General features: G+C 54.7%; 4 protein-coding genes across 4 annotated transcripts; 3 read left to right on the forward strand and 1 right to left on the reverse strand.

Moving 5' to 3' along the window:
- Positions 1-58: 58 nt before the first annotated feature.
- Positions 59-3,145, forward strand: BDP81DRAFT_389788 (SAM domain-containing protein; the record flags this gene model as incomplete). Its single annotated transcript, XM_060587315.1, has 3 exons — positions 59-104; positions 282-425; positions 486-3,145. 3 exons carry the CDS (start codon positions 59-61, stop codon positions 3,143-3,145), a joined length of 2,850 nt encoding a protein of 949 aa, XP_060450790.1.
- A 1,752-nt stretch (positions 3,146-4,897) lies between these two features.
- BDP81DRAFT_497663 (uncharacterized protein) lies at positions 4,898-8,245 on the reverse strand (the record flags this gene model as incomplete). The annotated part of the gene is made up of 2 exons (XM_060595456.1): positions 4,898-6,677; positions 6,729-8,245. 2 exons carry the CDS (start codon positions 8,243-8,245, stop codon positions 4,898-4,900), a joined length of 3,297 nt encoding a protein of 1,098 aa, XP_060450791.1.
- A 1,395-nt stretch (positions 8,246-9,640) lies between these two features.
- Positions 9,641-10,688, forward strand: BDP81DRAFT_389790 (coatomer epsilon subunit; the record flags this gene model as incomplete). Its single annotated transcript, XM_060587316.1, has 4 exons — positions 9,641-10,034; positions 10,089-10,231; positions 10,280-10,518; positions 10,580-10,688. 4 exons carry the CDS (start codon positions 9,641-9,643, stop codon positions 10,686-10,688), a joined length of 885 nt encoding a protein of 294 aa, XP_060450792.1.
- A 3,225-nt stretch (positions 10,689-13,913) lies between these two features.
- BDP81DRAFT_339952 (2,3-diketo-5-methylthio-1-phosphopentane phosphatase) lies at positions 13,914-15,314 on the forward strand. The gene is made up of 2 exons (XM_060586012.1): positions 13,914-14,145; positions 14,204-15,314. Exons 1-2 carry the CDS (start codon positions 14,049-14,051, stop codon positions 15,073-15,075), a joined length of 969 nt encoding a protein of 322 aa, XP_060450793.1. The 5' UTR covers positions 13,914-14,048; the 3' UTR covers positions 15,076-15,314.
- The last annotated feature ends 87 nt before the right edge of the window (positions 15,315-15,401 follow it).

Here is a 15,401-nt window from a genome sequence, read left to right on the forward strand (position 1 = left end):
TCATTCTCTTCAGCAAACGCCACCCGCATCTGTCGCGGCGCCTGGCATCGTCGACATAATGGCTCTCCAGAAGCCAGAAGTTGGCGATACCCTCTTGGTCATACGTAAGTCCATTCCCTCATCCGCTAGCGACGCCTTGAGCCCACCCGCCCGCCGTGTCCCGCTCACCGTCACTCGTATTCGCTCGCGTCATGCAGCATCTTCGTCTCCCCGCCCTCTACCTTACCGGACCGGGTCTCTCCGCTGTGCAATTTGATCTGACCTTTTTTCTCTCCTTCTAGACGACTTTATTGCTCGCAGCTCCGACGAATTGAGCCTGACCAAAGGCGACCGAGTTGAGTTAATAGAACGAGATGACGAGTTTGGAGATGGATGGTTTTTGGGCAAGCACCTCGTGAACGGGAACAGCGGCCTGTTTCCCGAAGGTACGTCTACACGGTACACGGCCTATGCAAACGACAAGAGGCTCATCATCCATGGTTCAGTCTACACCAGGCCAGCTCCGAAGACGGCACCCGCGAACAACTTCTCGAAGCCACTAGCAACGCTGCCCGAGGTGGTGAACGAATCCAAACAAACAACCCCTCCCGAACCGACCGACGACGAGATTACCACCCCCGCCGCTCCACCCACTCCCACGCCACCACCCGAATCCCCGGCTCCCGTTACGCTGCCTCTAAACAACATTAAGCAGGAAACCGCTCCAATCGAGAATGCGCCGCCAGCCGTGAGTGCGCCGCCATCGGCCGCACTTGGCCGTATCAACACGCACCAGGATCATGTTCTCAGCGAGACTCTCAACGTTATCGACGAGCACATCACCGATTTACGATCTACACCTAGCAACGGCGCAATGCGTGCCCCTCCCACCGATTCCGGCAGCGAATATAGTGCCCATCTCGATAATCGAATGTCCTACATCCATGGCGAAGAAACGGACGAAGAAGAGGAGGGTATGCACAGTCGATCCGAGGTGGAAGCATGGACATCGGACGAAGTTGCCGAGTATCTGTTCACAGTCGGCGTCGAGAAATCGCACTGCGAAGTATTCCGCGACCAAGAGATTACCGGTGAAGTCTTGTTGGGTATGGACCAAAGCTCCCTCTTCATCAAGGCATTCGAATTGGGTTCTGTCGGTAGGAGACTCAAGACTTGGCAGAAAATCAAGTCTCTGCAAGATGAGTGTAACAACCTAGGTATTGCGACGAGAAGGACTACGCAGACGTACGGCAGCGAGGTGGGCTCGGAAGATGCGAAGCGGTCTAGAAGCCGGGCCGACACCTTGACCAGCTCAATGCCCAGGATGACACCGGTTGACGACAGAGCCATGTCATTTTCAAGCAAGCGTCTTTCCTTCTCACAAACGCCCAAGCTGGATACAGCATCCATTGTGTCGCCAGTCTCCCCGATTGTCGACAGTCCCACCCGTCCATCTCACATGAAACGACCTTCGGCTGCGTCTGTCAGAGATCTGCACCACTCTCGCAGACACTCATCGTCCACCGATTTCCGTTTGACGGGACAGCCCATGGCCAGTACCGTGACACCGAAACTGGCCACGAGTGGAACGTTTCCTCAGACAGACGGCGCTCATAAGAAGCAACCATCGTTCGACAGGAACTGGACCCTTGGCAGCGCCTCAAGCCGTCCACTTTCTTCTACCGGGCTCCAAGACGTCATGCAGCAATCTGGTCTTCACGCTCCGGAGTCCGCCATCGATACGGATCGTGGTTACTTTAGCGGCACTGAAGTTGACGGCCGACGCCGCAACGTGCTTAGGAAGCGCGATAGCACCGCCAGCCACGGCCGAAAGAACAGTTACGCTGAGGAGCAACGGGTGCGCAGTGCTACCGCCATTTCGAGGCATTCGAGATTCGGAAGCGTCGACTCAACCCGCGATAGTGTTGCCTCCCCTGCCGCGCAAAAATATTACGGCATACAGTCCACCGCCCACAGGAGAACCGCCTCAACAAGTACTACTCAGTCTGCGCGGCCCGTGCCTCCTGTTAAGGACGTCGGAGCACCCAGCGTCACAAAACTGGAAGCCAAGACTCGTGCCTCTCCGGTACCCGAATCTCCTGCGGCTCGCCAGGGAATTCACGCTGAGTGGCTTTCCGCTGTTGTGAAGCCCTCGATGAAGGTAGTCGGCTTGCGCGCAATTTCGGATTCAGTCTCGAGTGATCGCAACAAGATGGCTTCACCAATTGACCCATCCCTGAAGGACTCGCCTCTGCCCTCACCCGCTAGAACCGGGTCGAGTACTCCCTCTGCCGGGCCTAGCTTTGAGCTCGATTCCCCCGATACCGCCAAAAGCCCCAGCACTGCCACTACCGTGGCGAGCAAGGGCAGCAGGAAGAAGGGCAAGAAGGAGACGAGCGCCTACCAACGGGGTCTCTTGAAGATCAGTCCCGCTGAAGCTGTCAAAGACGCCGACTACAGCGGGTGGATGAGAAAGAAGAGTTCCAACCTCATGACAACATGGAAGCCCCGACTGTTTGTGCTCAAAGGACGCCGACTTTCATACTACTACTCGGAGAACGACGACCAAGAGAAGGGACTCATCGATATTTCCTTCCACCGTGTTCTCCCAGCAGACAACGAACAACTGACTGGACTCCACGCCAAGCTCACCGGTGCAGGTGCTGTCACTGGACACGACACCAACGCCTCGGGAGAGAAGGGGGATGATACCATGTTCATCTTTAAGCTTGTTCCACCACGCGCTGGCCTGTCCCGCGCTGTGAACTTCACTAAACCGACTGTTCACTATTTTGCAGTCCCCAACCTCAAGTCAGGAAGACTGTGGATGGCAGCCCTCATGAAGGCCACCATTGACCGAGATGATACGCAGGCGATAACAACGACGTATCAACAAAAGACCATTTCCCTTACCAAGGCAAGACAGCAGCGACACCGCCCCCCTGCGTTGATGAACCTCGAGGAAGCTCAAGAAGATGAGAGAAGACGAGCACTCGAGGCGAAGAAGAACGCAGACTCCCTCGGCATCACCTTTGGTGAGACCGACAGCGGGGTATCCGGCATGGAGAAGCCAAACTTCCCCAAGGTGGAGAGTGCGGACCCGCGGAAATTGGCTTTTGAATCGGAGAACAATGGCACGGCCGGAGCACCGCCACAGAGTGCTTAGAGGTGGAACCCTTTTGAGCGTGTTTGCGGCACTTAATTAGTTCCCCTTCTCCTTCCTTTCTTGTACGATGGGAACTTTCTATATATACCTTACCTTTGTCATGTATGAGGGACACGAATTCCGCATAGGGGCGGCGTATCTGGGATTGCTTGAGGAGAGCCAGAAGATCCAGCAAGGAAGGGCGATGGACCTGGACATAGGAGCGAATAATTTTCACAAGAGTGATTCCCTTTGTTTCCTTTTTCACATTTTTTTTTTCTTTTTCTCTTTCTTCCTATGGCTGTCGGGTCGCCTTGTGGAGAGGGCATAGACTCCGTTGACAGCACAGCAAACCGATGCTGTACATACACAGGAGAAGAAGGAGGTCCTTTAACGCGCACTAGAGGCTACGTTGATGAATGGAGTCGGCACAATGGCCTTTTGTTCCCCGACAGGGGCTGGTATGCCATGGATAGGGGATGATACCTAATCAAAACAATTTCCTGAACTTTCGATGCTCCCTTTCTGGACTGAGGTGCTCCTATGTTTGTGTGCACATCCTTCTGAAGATGCCTACTTAGTTGGCAATATCAGTGGAGGAGAGCGAGTCTCGTCCCTGCAAGTAGTTACCCAAAAGCTGTGATAGGAAACAATTCTCTGTCGTTGGAATAGTCAGAACGGGAGGGTTGATATAAGAAACTACGAGGGGAGGGCAAGACGAGAAGGAGGGAAGGAAGGACTTAACGAAAGGAAGGAAGTAGGGCAGGGAAGTTGAGGGGAAGGTCCTCAGGTGCCAAAGTTAAAGGGAGCCTGCGTACGGAGAAGGGAGATGCTCAGAACCATCGCCATAAATCAATGTAAGTGTCTATGCAGATTCGTTACCAGTCATACGTCACGCAAGGGGGGGGAGCGGGCTATGAGCCCGGTATCTCGATCCAAATCTGGTCGATTCTCTGTTGACTATCTACTTAGTTGGCTAGGCTAGACCTCTGATTCAAGAGTAGTACCAGGAAAGAAGTGTCCACGAGTTGATTCCCATTTCCTCCCATGTTCCATCCTGTCCGATCCCCCTTCCTCAACTCATCTCGCCATGCCGTGCCCTGAAATCCAGGGTATTCTCGTACAATGCCAAAGACGGTGCGAAAATGCGACTGCCAATGCAAAAAGGGCGTCGACGATGAGATTTCTGCTTTCCTCAAGGAAGAGAAGAGAGATCTCCCAGGTCGTATTCTGAACAAGAACGAGTAACGTTGGAAAAATTGGGGGAGGTTCAAGAGCAAGCCAGATTCTTTTGCGATGAGCAAGAAAAGATGGATTGTCTTGATCCTTTTTTCCCAGTGTTATCTCACTCGAGGGGGGAAGTGGTAGTCGTAGAAGTGACTATCCAGTTCCTGTAATCCAACACGGTGTCGTTTTGTTTGTCGGGGTTTTATGGTTTTGTAACTTTTTTTGGGGTGCGTATGTACCGAAGCCATGTCGAGACGAGAAATCCAGGCAGGTTGATTTCGAGGACAGTTCCATGAGAAGGAAATGTCAAGAGAAATCATTCCTTGGTCCGTTTGTCGACGATGCTCTGACGATGGGTCAACTTCGAACGCATGTGGGGTTTTGTACTTTTTTTGCTGTTTTCTCAGATTTTCGTAATCGCCGCAATTTAACAAGCAGTGGCATTCCATAAAGCAGTAGGGGAAAAGTCGTTTCGGATCATTTCGTAAATCATCCCTTCATTCATTCGTCCTTTCGTATCTTCATGCGTCTCCATTATTCATTCAATCAGAACCAGTCGGCATCGTAGCCAGGAGCAGGGCTGTCAGGGGCAGGCGCAGGGGGCGCAGTAGCTGCGCGACGGAAGCGACGAGGGGTGCGGAGGCTCTGAACAGTAGGAGCCTGAGCAGGAGCCTGAGCAGGAGAAAGAGCGTCGCTGTCGAGGCTGTGAAGGCTCGAAATGCTGCTACCTCCTCCGCCGATGCTGCCAGCCGGAGTGACCTGGCCGGGAACAGACGGAGCAGGACGCGAGGGGCAAGGGGGAGCGACGGTGCCGGGCTCGGGGCCGGGAGGGTTGGGGTAGCCGGCGGGAGGGGCAGGGTAGTCTGCCTCGGACATGCCGTAGTGCTCAAGAACCTCACGGCGCTGGGTGCGGGTGAGGGGAACGGGATCCATGCTGTCGGGGAGGTTGTTGTAGCCCGTCTTCTTGAAGGCGTAGCCGTGGGAGAGAGCCTCCTCGTGATAGTTGGGATCGTTCCAGGGCTCGTCCTTGGCCTGGATCTCCTTCTCCTTCTGCTTCTTCTGGCTCGTGGAGGCCGTAGAGTTGTAGCTCGAGGCGTAGCTGGAGCCCGCGGCGGCAGGAGCGGAGGTGGTGTAGTTGTTGTCCTTTTCCTCCGCGAAGAAGTCATCCAGCTCGGCCAACTTCTCAGCCATGGTCGCGGGGACAGCAGACGTCGCGGGCGTGGGCGGAAGGGCCGTAGTACCGGCGACGCGGACAGTAGGGCGTTGCAGGAAGGGGTTAACGGTCACCGTCTGACGAGTGATGTTGTCCGAAGGAGCGGGCGCCGGGGCAGTCGGGGCGCGGCTGGAGGATGAGGACGCAGAGGGGACACCGTTGAGAATGGCAAGAGCCGTCTCGAGGTCTTGCGCCTTCTTCTCAGGGGACTGCTGGGCGAACCGGTTGAACTCGTCCTGGATAATGTTCTTGTACTCGTCTGCCGTGAAGCTTCGGCGCTCGCCAGTCTCCTCGTTGACCGGGGGCTTGGGGAGGGGGGCCATCTTGCGAGTGAAGCCGGTAAGATTCTTGGTGTTGTTCAGCATAGTCTTAAAAGCTTCAGAGTTGTGGGAGCTGCTGCTGCCAGACGAGGTGGTCTGAGTCTGAGTCTGAGTCTTGCCCGACTTCTTCTTCTTATTGGACTCGTCGTCATCGCTATCAACGAAGTCGTACTTGCTGCTCTTCGGTCTCTTGGGCCAGCTGAAATTGCGAGTGCTGGCGCTGCTTCTCGGACCGCCACTCTGAGTGGAAGAGCCGCTGCCGTTTCTGCGCAGGAACGGGTTGTTGCCGTTGTAATCCTGGGTCAAGACGGTAGCCTCTCCAGGACCCATGCGGTACTTGCTAGCGTTCGACGAGCGCGGAGTATCGGCGACGGTGGGCGTCTTGCTCTGAGACTGAGAGGTATCCTTGGCGCCGGCCTTGTCGTTGTTGTCGACGGCAGGCTGCTTGGCGCGAGAAGGGATGCGCAGCGGAGCGGGCTTCATGGTGTGAGACGCAATCGAGCGTTCGGCGTAGGCCTCCTCGTCGAAGGCGGCAGGAGCCTGCTTGTTCTTGCCCTTTCCGAAACCGGGGACGATGTCCTCCTTCTTGATATCAGTCGAGAAAGTGTCGCGAATGGGCTTCGTGTTTTCGAGGCGAACAATCTCACCACGGGCGTGAGCGGCATTGACGCGCTCGTACGCACGACGGTTGATCTCGTCTCGCTCTTGCTGGGCAGCGGAGACCTTGGAGGCCTTGACGTTGTCAGTGTCGGACAGCTCATCGTCGGAGATGTGAAGTGAGGTTCGCACGTTGCTCTAGAACGCATCAACCTCCTTCGGGTCTCTCTGGATGAAGGTATAAGACTCGTCGCTCTCCGCGGTCTTCTGAGAGCGGTTGTCAGCGGTAGTGGGCTTGCCGGCGATGGTCTTGCCTCCAGACTGGGTGGAAGACGGGGGAGGAGCAGGTCCGTAGACGGGCTTGTCGGTGGATTGAGCTTGAGCCTCGTCGAAGGCCTTGAGATAAGCCTGAGCCTTTGCCTGGTACTCTGGCGTGAGGTACTTGTTCAGGTGGAACGGGTCGCCGTCGGATGAGCCAGTGCTCGAGTCGTCATCGTCGGAAGAAGAAGAATCATCAGCAGAGGTCTGCTTCGTCTGGGCCTTGCCCTCTGCGACTTGACCATGAGCGGTGACCGACTGGGTCTCCTGGGCCACAGGCTGAGAAGGAGCTGCAAGAGGCGACTCGTCGTCAGAGTTGGCGTCGTCGGTATATTCGCTGCCAGAGTCGACAGGGTCAGCAGCTTTGTCCTTAGCGCCAAGAGCGCGCCAGTAGTCAATCTTTGCGTAGATCTCTGGATACTTCTCACGAAGCGAAGCCTCCTTTGTGGTGTGCTCCTCAAGGGTCGGCGAAGTGACGGCCTGAGGGGCAGGAGCGACGGAGACCTCACGCTTGTCAGCCTTCTGGGCTTTCTTGTCGGCCTTCTTCTGGGCCTTTTGCTCAGCTCTGCGCTCAGCACGGGTCGAGTTCTTGGCCTCTTCATTCAGAGCGCCCTGCTTGGAAGTCTCTCTGAAGATCTCGTCGAGACGGGCGTTGGTGGCAGCGAAAGCAGCTTCCTGGGCGAGACGCTCTTCCTTGGCGGATGGATGGCGCTCCTCGAAGGCCTCGTTGAGCGAAGCCAACTTGTTCCAAAGCTCGATTTTGGCAGCCTTCACCATGGATACGCCCTCGTCCTCCTCAAGAGGAAGGACCTTGACCTTGGTATGAATATGCTTCGGGGCGACATAGTTGTCGAGGGAGCGTGCGAGGGACTGGTCCTGGAAGTAATCCTCCATCTTGAGAAGCTCCAGGTCGGCAATCTCTCGAGCGGACAATTTCTTCTCGGGCTGTGAAGCAACGCCGGTCGCAATCGAAGCGGCGGTGGTGTCAGTAGACTCATCGAATGAAGCCTTACCCCTGCCCTTGTCAGCGACGGGCGAGGAGGGAATGAGATCGTAATCTCCGTGATCAGACATCTTGTCGGATTTCTCAGGTGTACCAGTGGCTCCTTCGAATTTCGCGACCATTGCCTTGACTGAAGACGCGGCGGATGTTTGACGATCGCGAGTAATCGATGGAGAAGGTAAGCCAGGTAAAACGTCTCGTTTTCGATGAATGATGCTCTTGCTTTCGGGGAGAGGAGGAGGGGATGATGAGTTTTTTTGGTCGAATCCAGTAGCAAAATCGTCTTGACGAAAGAAGGAGGAAGCCTTGCGACCGAGATTGGCAGAAAAGCTATCTGGGAATCGAGCCACTGGTCTTTTCCGGTCGAGGACGCTGGGCTCTAGGGGACCTCTAGGCTTCTGAGGACCTGCCTCTCTTAATTCAAGCGGGTCAAAAGGGTCCATCGTGAGATGAGCGGGAAGACCAGACGGGAAGGCCAGGTGATCCGAGGCCGGACGGAGTGATGTGCTTCAAAACTTCAGTCGAAGGAGAGGCGAAAGGCGAGATGGAAGCGAAATTTGACGTGAGCGGTCCGGAAGAACAAGCCGTTAAGCAGAACAAGGAGGAAATCGTGGTCGACAAAAGGGAGTAGTACGAGGTAAAGGAAGGACATGGGAATCAAGCTGTATACCAAGCCCACAATATGAAAAATCAGGGGCGGAGTGAAGATTACTTCCATGAAAGAGAAGTTGGTGAGTCTTGGGGATTCGAGATGTGTGATACTTGTGTGATTGCTGAGAGTATTGGATTGTGATGAGGGGAGATGTGTGAATTTGAGCGCATAGTATTTTTCCAAATATCGAGGGAAGGAGCACCTGCCCTTGGCTGGAAGGAGACAACAGATTGAATGCCACACTGCCATTGTTGTCCTTGGTATATTCATCATCACATTCCAGGTCGTATCACAGATGAACTTTGCCCTGTCTTTCAGACTGGACACCTGATTTGGTAACTAGACCTCCTTTATAGATTTAGTGAGCACTCTTAATGCATAGAGAGTGGTCCGAAAGCATTGGGAGATATGTTATGTGAGTAGAGTACGCCCAGAGTCGCTCAAGGGACATTTCAATGACGTATAATATGCTCTATACTCATAGAATGGAGAGGTGATGATCACCAATATTGACACTTGTCTCAATGGGGTATTTCTTCTTATATTTTCCTCCACAGCCTTCACTCGAAGCTTGGTATTCTACTCCCCTTTTTACATTCTCGAAGTTGCCTGCTCCAGGCAAAGTATGATCTGTAGGTACACACTACTACGAGCATCGTAGAACTTGCCAATTATGATACGGAGATGGCACCATAATAGAATGATGAACATGCCTTGATTTCAAGAGTTATGGCCACTTGGCTGAAGATATTGTATTTTGAGCACTGCCTAACGTTGTCAGACAGACAATGTGAAGGTGAGAGAGATATATGTCCAACTTGAGATAATCCCAGGGACAACGTATTGCAGATGGTGCGAGATATGAGAGCCCATTGTATCCCTTTATACTTCAAGTGTAGTTCGTCCGATATCTAGACGCTGATAAGTTTTGTGTCGGCAAGGTAGGTAGTTGGTGATAATCGAGTCTAGGTGGTGTTGTTGGTTCCTGGACGCCGATGGCGCACAGACCACTCGGTAGATCCACCTTCCCGGCCACGGCTTCCTCCGTGTCTTCTCAGGGTTCCACGTTGCTTGAAAAGCCCCCCCCCACATCAGTTAAGTGGTCAAGGGGAACACATCGCAGCTGCTTGTCATTTGGCATCAACCATCAACGACAACCTCCCTCCGAACGAACGAAACCGCCAAAATGGACCCCTACTCTGCCGAAGGCGAATTGATCAACATCCACAACTACTTCCACCAGGGCCAGTACCAGGAGGTTATTGATTACGATACCTCTGCCCTCTCCTCCGAGAATGAGCTTCCCGCTCGCGTCCTAGTTCTGCGAGCCCGCATCGCCCTTGGCCAAGCCGAAGATGTCATCGCCGACGTGCAGGGAGAGAAGGAGCCTGAACTGGTAGCTCTTGGAGCACTTGCCGAGAGCGCGCTTGGAAAGACGGATTCTGCCGTGAAGACGATTGAGAAGCTCGCCGCATCCGAGGGGGAAAACGCTACAGTCCAGATTGCTGGAGGCACAGTCCTGCAGGCTGCGGGCAAGTCAGAGGAGGCTCTTGCCTTGCTTTCACAGCACCAGGGAAGCTGTATGTTTGACGCCATTAGTTGCTGACGGAATTGCGCTGACTCGGGACTTGTAGTGGACGCTGTTGCCCTGATTGTTCAGATCCACCTCCAGCAGAACCGCAACGACCTCGCCCTCAAGGAGGTCACCGCCGCGAGACGATGGGCACAGGATAGCTTGCTGGTCAACTTGGCTGAGTCATGGGTTGGTCTGAGACAGGTACGATGACTACACCACCAATGAAAGAACGAGACTAAGAAAGAATAGGGCGGAGACAAGTATCAACAGGCTTTCTACGTTTTCGAGGAGCTCGCGCAGGCGCCAGCAACGTCGTCCATCGCAACCCTCGTCTCCCAGGCCGTTGCTGAGCTGCACCTTGGACGTACAGAGGAGGCGCAGGCAGCGCTGGACCAGGCTCTGGCCAAGGACGCAGGCTATGCCGAAGCCATTGCCAACCTGCTGGTGTTGACAGTGGTTTCGGGCCAAGATCCCAAGGAGTTTACGGAGTAAGTTCCGGTGCCTTGCTTATAGAAGCGTCGAGACGACATGCTAACCACGTGGACACAGGAAATTGAAGGCGGCGGACCCCCAGCACCAGTTCCTTGTGGACCTGGAGGAGAAGAGTGCGCTATTCGACAAGGCGGCGACCAAGTACAGTCCCAAGGTGTCTGCATAGACGGCGGGGCGGTGTGTACTGCTGATGAGGCATAATGTTAGGCGTACGGTTTAGAGGAACTCAAATGGAGATACAACGGCTCGGAAAAGCGCAACGAGACCACTCGAATTACTACTTTCCGCTTGAAGATACCCATCCCCTCGCCTTCGCTTGTTCCGAAAGTCGGTTCTTTCTTTGCCAGATGCGCGCGACCCGCCAGCGATCAGCAGGGCTCGAAGGGTCCATGGTTTCGCCGAGCCCGTCTGGCCAGCTGTTCGTTTCGGGCATGCATGATTTAACCCCCGGGTCATGGTCCTTAGGACTGGACAGCCGGACCTGGGAGGACCGGTTGACCGAAGCCGCCCGAGGTGACGGATCGGTGGCTTTCGACATCGGCAGATTGACATCATGGCTTCCTATTCTTGATTAGCACCAAGCGCCAGCTAGACGGCCGGGGCCCCATCCCATGCGCCTGACTCAGGGCTTTCTCTCAACTTTCTCAAGTCAAAGAAGTATGGAAATCACAGGCAAGCATTTTTGTTAGGGCTTACTGCCGGGTTGGCCCAATGGAGCTTGCGCTTTGAACAGTTTTGGCTGACGGAGCAGACTTTCCGGCAAGGATTGAGTTTGGGCAATGATGGACAGGACAACCCAAATACCAAAAAAATTTGCCACTGTCTTTCGCATCGCACAGCATCGAATTTTGTCTCGCTTGTCTCGCCGGTCTGGCATTGTGGATCTAACCCGGACGTGGAGGGGTAAAGTGAGCACTCGGGGTCTTGCACGGACGCGCGGGGCTCAAAGAAAAGTCGAGATTACAGATTGCGCGACACAGATGCTCAGTCACTGCATCTCACAGTCTCATTCCATCCGCAGACACATGCAAAGAGCGCCTTCAACGTCATCGGTTGCAGTAGGTCGACGATACCAGGCGTGGCCTGCCGATAGAGGTCTGCTACCTTATGACGGCTTGCAAGGGGTTTGTCGCCATGAAATTCGACGATAACGATTCTTGGTGAAGGATTGCAGTTTTTCTACCGGTCTGGCTCACCTTGATACGTACAGCGCAGGCCTCGTTGTGTTCACCGCCAAAACGGACATGGGTGTTCATCGGCTAGACGATGCTCCTCGCGCAATTGCATGGCAAGGACTCGTCGAGGGCCTCACTCAGCCGGAGACCAGACGAATGAGAAGCCCGGGCCGCTGCAGATGGGATGGATTCATTGGAGGGCAGTGAACATCGAGGGCACGTCTAGGCTCAAGCATGGAGACTGGAGAGGGATGGAGGCTCCGCTCATTTGCCCCAGCATCCCCGACCTCGATTGTTTCGATCTCGTCCTCAAGCCCCTTTCACAATGCATATGCACGTCTCCACGGGCCTTGGGCTAGACGAGCTGGAGACTGGAGTGCAGTAGCAAGCCAGCAACGACTCGGGGCCAGACGACCAAGGCACGTACACGGTACACCACGGCCAAGCCTGCCCGCATCGCGTTGCATCGCGTTACGAAAAAAGTCACTGGGCTAGCGCATCTTGTTGAAGGTTAAGCGCAATTGAACTGCATGTCGGACGCGGACCAGGGCATATTGGGGGCATTTTGGTGCTCTTCACAGCAAGTATTCATTTACGCCTCAAGCAACACGATAAAGAGCCCCACTGGGGGACGGAATGACATCACCGCGCAGGTAGCTCGAATTTGGCCATTTTCCCATCAATTCCTCCATGTTTTTCCCCATCCGCCAACCATGCCACCTCACATGCTTCCGCTGTTGGCAAAGGAACGACTTCGGGACCGGGGCATTTCACCCTTTTACTTTATCCTTGCACGCATCATGGAACGACGCAAGGTCGCCTACTGTACCCCCAATGCAGCACGTTCACGGTTCATTCTCTCTGGCATCCCTCAGTCCCAACTTTCCTTGCGCTTTCTGCTTTCCATTGCTTGGATCAGCTCGACGCAGTGAATGTGGGGACGACGGGCTTGAGACTCCGCTCTCGGTGGCATATTTCCTATTTCCCCCATGTCTACTTACCGATGCGGCCAGGCTTTGGACCGTGGTCCTTGGAGGCTGGAATGTTCTGTTAGGTGGCACTTTTCTCTGTTTGAATTTATTTTTTCTCGCTTTCCCTCTCTTCGGACGGATGTATCATGTCGCCTCCCGACCCTTCCCCCTGTTCAAGTGAACCGATGGGGCACGCTGACCCAAGCATCGGATTCTGCAGCCATTATCGGCCATTGTGGTGGCTGTCTCGAACAGTCGGAAACGGTTTTATCTGTCCACTTTTGTTCTAAGCTTTTTTGAATGCCGGCTTTGGGAGGGCTGAATGCCAACAAGTTACGAATCAAGGACTGCCATTCCACTGAGCTCGTTCCGGGTTCGGTTCGTTGGAGAAGTCTTTCTCCTGGCGATCATCAGAGGCTCTGCTAGACTCTGAGACTTTGTCCGGAGCCTCCAAGTGGCTGTCTGCCACATCGCCCACGGCCATTTGTCAGATTGCACAGCCGGCCGTCTTCCGTCTTCCCGTGGGAGGGTGTGAGGGCGTGGCAATCCAGCCAGCCCATCCCGCAACTCTGAAAAAAGCTCAAGAGTCAGAGAGGAAGGGGGGGTAAAAGAAACAGCCAGTCATACACTGGTTGAATCTGGCCCTGCCCCCTCGTTCGCGCTAGAACGTCCCAAGTGGGCATGGCTCGGAAAAGCCAAATGCCTTTGCCCTTTGGAGCCTGTGAGACGCCGTCATCGTATGTGGTGTCCATTGGCGACTGGCAGTCTGCGGTGCGCCCGTTGACGCCGTCCGAGTCGGCGTCTCGGCCGCTTGCCATTGTGCAGTAGCATCCCGGAAGCGGCTTCTATAATCCCAACGATAGCGGAGTGCTCTCCTTCTCGCTCGCTCGAGGGCTGGCTGGCCTTGGCCCGGTTACTTTTTGTTCGTCCATGATCCATGACTCCCCCCCCCCGTTTTGGTTTGGTTTCCCTTCGGTGTAAGCCCTTTGCTCATGCAGGTTGGCGCGCCCTGACGCCCCGTATTTGGCGGAGGACTCGGGGGAGGGACGGGGGTGGCGGGGAGGGGTGTAAAGAAAAAGCTAACTACCTTTCGGAATTCAGGCCGTCATCGTGAAGAGGATGGTATGGCTGGCATTGCGCCTTTTTTGTTTTCCCTTGCCGCTACCGCTCGCGGTTCGGTCGAGAGTTCGGCAGTATCGCGTGTGAGCATTGACTTCTATTAAAGCTGGACACCTCCCGTTGAAACTTCTACGTGACAACTTTAATTCCCAGTTACCCATCCTTTTTGTGTATCTATTTAAGATTATAAGTACATCTGTCACAGCCAGTGTATTCCTATACCGTGATACAATCAACAACACACCATAACCACCCGTCACAATGCCCATCGCCATCTCCCCCTCAACAGTCAAGGCCGCCGCCGAGTCTGGCCTGCCTGCTTCCGAGAACAAGAAGCGCAAGATCATCTGCTTCTCAGGTAAGACCACTCCCCTTTCACCCTTGAATCTCTACTTACTAACAACGATCCTCTCCAGACTTTGACGGAACAATCTTCATGCAGGACACCGGCCACATCCTCTTCGACGCCCACGGCTGCGGCTCCCAGCAGCGCGAGATCCTCGACGAGCAAATCAAGTCTGGCGAGCGCTCCTTCCGCGACGTATCCGAAGAGATGTGGGGCTCCCTCAACGTCCCCTTTGACGACGGCTTCGAGGTGATGGAGAAGAAGCTCGAGATCGACCCGGCCTTCCAGGAGTTCCACAAGTACTGCATCGCCAACGAGATCCCCTTCAACGTCATCTCCGCCGGCCTCAAGCCCATCCTCCGCCGCGTTCTCGACACCTTCCTGGGCGAGGACGCCTCGCGCCACATCGACATCGTCGCCAACGAGGCCGAGATCACAGACGACGGGTCCGCCTGGAAGCCCATCTGGCGCCACGACAACGAGCTCGGCCACGACAAGGCGCTCTCCATGGGCGAGGCCCGCGAGCAGGCTGAGATGGCGTGCGAGGACGGCACGATCCCCCTCATCGTCTTCATCGGCGACGGCGTGTCCGATCTCCCCGCCGCCCGCCAGGCCGACGTGCTCTTTGCGCGCCGCGGTCTGCGCCTGGAGGAGTACTGCGTCGAGAACTCCATCGGCTACATCCCCTTTGACACCTTTGCCGACATCCAGACCGAGATCCAGCGCATCCGCGACGAGGACGACAAGAAGACGGGCGGAAAGGGTATGCCTGCCGCCTTTAACCCGCGCGCCAACATGTGGAGACGCATGTCGAGCAAGACTGCGATCCCCAAGCTTGTCGCGATTACGCCTGCCGAGGAGAAGATGTTCCTGTGGCCCGAGGTCTTTAGCGTTGCTACGCCTGGTATTGAGAAGGCCAACATTGCTCCCGTCTTTGCTTAGGTGGTTTTCTTCTACCTGTTGGTTTTGTTAAAGTCGCTCCCTGTTTGGGATGATGGTGCATAGCGTGCGAATTTGCTTTCGAAAGATAATGGTTGGTTCTTATGACGTTGGATTCGGATACAGGGTTCGGTTTGGATTAGAGATCCGTTGGTGTAAAGTGAAGTTGATCAATCTATTTTTAACATCGTTAGATATAGATACATATACAGACTAAGGATAAAATGTTTTGCCATTTCAAACCGTCCAAGCCCCCGTTATGACTGAGTACTGCGATATTTAATGCTGATGATATATACCGAAAGTCTCTGACTCCCAGTCGAAGGACT

Source organism: Colletotrichum phormii, assembly GCF_030913505.1.
Source record: "Colletotrichum phormii strain CBS 102054 chromosome Unknown BDP81scaffold_2, whole genome shotgun sequence".
NCBI classification, from domain to species: Eukaryota; Fungi; Ascomycota; class Sordariomycetes; order Glomerellales; family Glomerellaceae; genus Colletotrichum; species Colletotrichum phormii.